Here is a 4553-nt window from a genome sequence, read left to right as displayed (position 1 = left end):
ACATGGAAAAAAAAAACATGTATGATTTAACTCAGCACTGCCTGAGGTAGGAAAAAAGACAATGATGCATGAAAAATGAAAACTCTTAAAGTCTATTGTTCATTTTGAGTATGTAAAAGACCTTGATGCCAGCTGGCAACTGACTGTTCTCTGGATCCTTCATGATACTTTATCTAAATGGTTAATTCCTTTAAGCTTTGATATTGGCTAGATTGCTATTTCTAGAGTTAACCCAGAAAGGAAACAATAACAAAAAAGTGCAAACTATTCCTTCAAATTAGATGTTTATCTCTCTAAAAATAAAATCAATCCAATTTTCAAACTTCTTTTTACAGTGTCTCTATAATGAACTAAAATGTGAAACTGTGCCAGAGAAACCAACTTTGCATACTGTCTGCTTATTGAAAGTTTTAGACATTTGGGTTTCTTCTGTGAAAGTCCCTCCGATATTCTCGAGTCGAGATAAAACAAGTTGTTCCAGGATGCAGACGTTTCAGTACAGTACAGTAGCCTATATGACTTAGGGGTGGAGACTACCTGCTGAACCTTATCTATCTATCCTGCCAGACAGTCATAATGAATTTATCAATAAGCCGTGGCTGTGTATGCCCTTGGGGCTGCAGTCCCAGCCCTCACCCTCTCTGTACTGAACTTCAATCACTCAATCTGTCAGAAAGCAGAGAGGGAGAGCAGCCTGGAAAAGGCCTCTTGAGGAGTCTGTTACGCAACCTGGCGATAGTGTAGGTCTGCCAGAGGAGAAGAGCCTTCAAAAGTAAAGAAAATAAACATTTTCCCTCAGGCACACTTACTCACACAACTGGTTGGCAAATCCTGTACTAAACCGCTGAATGAACAAAAATATTGTTTTAGGCAGAGATTAGAAGATGTCTGTGTGTACTGTGGTGGGATATGGTAAATCTACCTCTGTTCACTGCAGCATCTGTTAAAATTAGAAAGCTATTCATCACACATGCAGAGTTCAGTACAATATCTCCTTTTCAGACTGGGAAAAGACAAAAGCACTTTGAATCAGTTGGTCTTCACACAGAAGCCAGTCCAAGCCTTTTGATAATATGTCTCCCTCCAGAGGAAAGTGGTGGTAGTATAGTTATTACAGTAAATAAAACATTTATTCATTGTTAAAGTAAAATAAACTTTATTTATATTCAGTTCTGTAAAAAACAACAACATTGGGCTTCGAAAAAATTGTTACAACACAATATTGAAACAGACATTTGCATTGTCTGTGACTCCTTTTATACTGTATATATACTGTACATTAACTCCTGTAAATAGCAGTAGTTTCAAAACTTAAAACATAAATTTACAGCATATAACAACAAGTACAGTGTAACTCAGTAAACAGAAATTATACAACAAAATACTGAAATGCATAAAGAGAAAATATGGCTGGTAAGGCTAAAATAATAACACAAATAAGGCATTTCTTCTATCCACAGTATTATTGCAACCTCTAGGAAAAAGTAAATTTTTTTTTCTGTATTTTATGACAGTTCAGTTTTATGACAGTGTAATCAACAGTTGTATGACAAAGCATTATACATTCAAACCAAAACTCAGAGGAAACCAGTAGATGTGTATCGGTGCGCACAGGTCCTGTTTGTTTGGGTGGGGAGCGCTCTGTGGTTTAACCACTTGAAACTGACAGGCAGGTGGTGGTGGAGCTAAGTCTGTATTTTTTTGGGGCGTTGCGACTCTTGCGTGGAGTCGACGGCGGGGAGGCCACGCTTAGACTTCTGACCTTACTGAAACTGTTCCTCAGGCTGTCCCTCCGGCTCTCTGAGGTGCTGCTGGTCTCCTTGGACAGGAAGGTGTCCGGGCTGCAGAGGCCGACCTTCAGGCAGCAGCAGCACAGCAGGCCGGCGATGGCCTTCCTCAGTTCGCTGCTGCCCAGGGCGTAGATGATGGGGTTCAGGCCAGAGTTGAGGACCGCCAGGCAAATGACCATGTCAGCGCTGAACAGAGGGGCACACTGGCGGGAGGTGCAGAAGAAGTCCACCAGTAAGAGCAGGAACAGAGGCCCCCAGCAGATCATGAAGACCCCTACAATGGAGATGACAGTTTTGAGGAGAGCCAGGGCCCGTTTGCGACTGCGCTGGAAGTCCAGCTGTGTTGTATGTACGTGCCTGTAGATGAGACCATAGAGCACTCCGATGGCCAGTAGGATGATGAAGAAGATGGTGAGGGAGAAGAAGATGTAGGTCTTAGAGTAGAGAGGGAGGAGGGTGGAGCAATCCTCCAGGCTGCACATGCAGTTCCACCCGAACAAGGGGAGGAAGCCGATCACCAGCGCCAAAACCCAGCAGAGCACCACCAAGCTGTAGATGCGGCAGTAGGTCCTCCTGGTTGACTTCTGCTGCAGCGGCTTTATCATGGTGGTGTAGCGCTCCACGGCAATCAGCAGAAGACTGAATATGGATGCGGCCAGTGCCACGAAGAGCGTGCCTTCCCTGAAGAGCCAGAGCTCGGGGCTGAGGCGGAACGTCTGGCTGCCAGACATACAGATGTTGACCACGTAGGCAGCGCCGGTGAGGAGGTCACTGAGGGTGATGTTGGCGATGCAGACATACACCCAGCGCCGGCTGTGGCAGATGCGGGAGACAACAGCTATCAGCACCAGGAGGTTCTCCAGGATGATGAAAACACTGAACAACAGGAAGATGCCCATGGTGACAGTGATGTGGTTCTGGTTGCTTGAAATGGTTCTGTTCTGCAGACGGCCGGTGTGGTTGTAATGCTGCAGGATCACATAGTTGATGTTGCTGTTTGCGGTGGTGGCGTTTGAGATGCTGGTGTTGCCGTAGTAACTGGGGGAATGGTACAAGTTGGGGCAGGAGGAGGGCGAGCTGAGCGAGAAGATATTCATAGTAAAGGCTGGGTTGGTGGAGACGGGACGGGCTGTGGGTGGGACAGGAGCGGAGTGGGATGATCTCAAGTTGGTTGGGTCCGGCTAGAAAAAGCTTAGCTGGTATGAGCTGCACTGGAATTAGTGTGGAACTCCTGTTCTCAAACAGGCTATCACACTCTTACCACTGGAGCTCTGCTAGTGGACAACACACACCTGAGAAGTGATAAAAAAAGAGCAACATCAATACAGTATCTATGTACAAATCACATGAATTAAGTTCACAACGATCACACAACATAAAATCCCCTGGTGCTCATTATGACTGTGCTGTGTGCTCCCTCATCAGCGTGCTTCAGTCAATTTAAAAGGCATAATTTAAATCTCTCCCCCCTGCGCCACACACACTCCGCTAAACTGTGGTTAACAGAAGAAGAAGTAAGCAGCTGCAGAGGGCCTTTAAATTGGCACGTGAAGGAAATACACATATGATTTGATAAAAGAATGATGAAAAATGTTATCTTAAAGCTCTCAATCAGCAGAGCCAACTGTATACTATAATAGTAAAAAATTGCCAAATGGCAAAAACATAAAAATAAAAAATAAAAAATCTGCACAGGTTTTTTTTTTTTCTTTTTCCTTTAAAACCATTTTTGGTGAAAATTTGAGCATTTTCATAGTTAATATTGTAAAACCTTTAATGTGAACAGTAGCAGAAAAAATGCATTCATCTTTACTCATGAAGTTCTGCATGTAATGCCACAAAAGTTGAAATTGTGAAATTTGTTTTAACAATTCAACAATATTCTCATGACAAATTGATGAAATCTGTTATACATAATTAGCTGACCTGTACAGTAAAGTGAATTCTTTGACAGCAAAGCTTTGCAGAAGTGACAGGACACAGTACTTACTGTAGAGGTGGTGATGCTGAGTGTGTGAATATCATCAACTCAAACTGAGCACGGATTTTTGCTGCTCTTGTTTGATGGGGAAGTAAGGCTCAGAAGGTGGTCCACACCCAACCATACACACACACACACACACACACACATACACACATGCAACACACACACACACACACACACACACACACACACACACACACACATACACACACACATATGCACACACACGTATGCAACAGAGATTGCTGTCACTTTTGTTCCATCACCTTACAAAGAGACAGTGAAATTGTGAAATTCAGAATTTGACAAAAACTTGGCAAAAGATGTTGTTTGCCAAGTGCTACTGCTTCTACTGCTTCTGTCAGAAAGGTACATTTGACAAAAAATTCACATTTATTAATTTAGTTGCCATCAGTTTTTGTGGTGCATCAAGATCATGTTTTCCCAGGGCATCATGCAACTTTCACTGCTACTGCAATATCCTTTCTTAAGCTGACTTATACGGGAAGGACTGTTTCAACACATGTATGCCACACATAATAGATGTACGATAGTGTATGATGACAAAAGGATGTTTTGGAGGATGTGTGGCAAGATAGCCTACTCACTTTTACGAGCCACTGGCACACAGAGGCATCATTACAAAATCATTAAATTAGAATTTTTTTTTCTCAATATTTCTCAGAAATAACAAGAGAAAAACAGGAACTCCCAATCTGATGATGAGGGGCCCCTCCCTGCACAACAGGGTTTCATACCTCGACACCCAGCTGTGGTAG

The 4553-nt window shown here is 43.0% G+C and overlaps 1 protein-coding gene across 1 annotated transcript; it reads right to left on the bottom strand.

The window, feature by feature from the left end:
• Window positions 1-1252: 1252 nt before the first annotated feature.
• On the bottom strand, window positions 1253-3813 carry LOC139664490 (sphingosine 1-phosphate receptor 4-like). Its single transcript, XM_071543338.1, has 2 exons — window positions 3781-3813; window positions 1253-3082 (listed from the first exon to the last, which is right to left on the bottom strand). Exon 2 carries the CDS (start codon window positions 2885-2887, stop codon window positions 1649-1651), a length of 1239 nt encoding a protein of 412 aa, XP_071399439.1. The 5' UTR covers window positions 2888-3082; window positions 3781-3813; the 3' UTR covers window positions 1253-1648.
• Between the last annotated feature and the right edge of the window lie 740 nt (window positions 3814-4553).

This window comes from Centroberyx affinis, unplaced genomic scaffold (assembly GCF_046629955.1).
Source record: "Centroberyx affinis isolate AG114_WGS23_722 - 3 ecotype Tasmania unplaced genomic scaffold, CSIRO-AGI_Caff_v1 ptg004288l_1, whole genome shotgun sequence".
Lineage (NCBI taxonomy): Eukaryota > Metazoa > Chordata > Actinopteri > Beryciformes > Berycidae > Centroberyx > Centroberyx affinis.
This window is presented reverse-complemented; position numbering and strand designations above follow the sequence as displayed.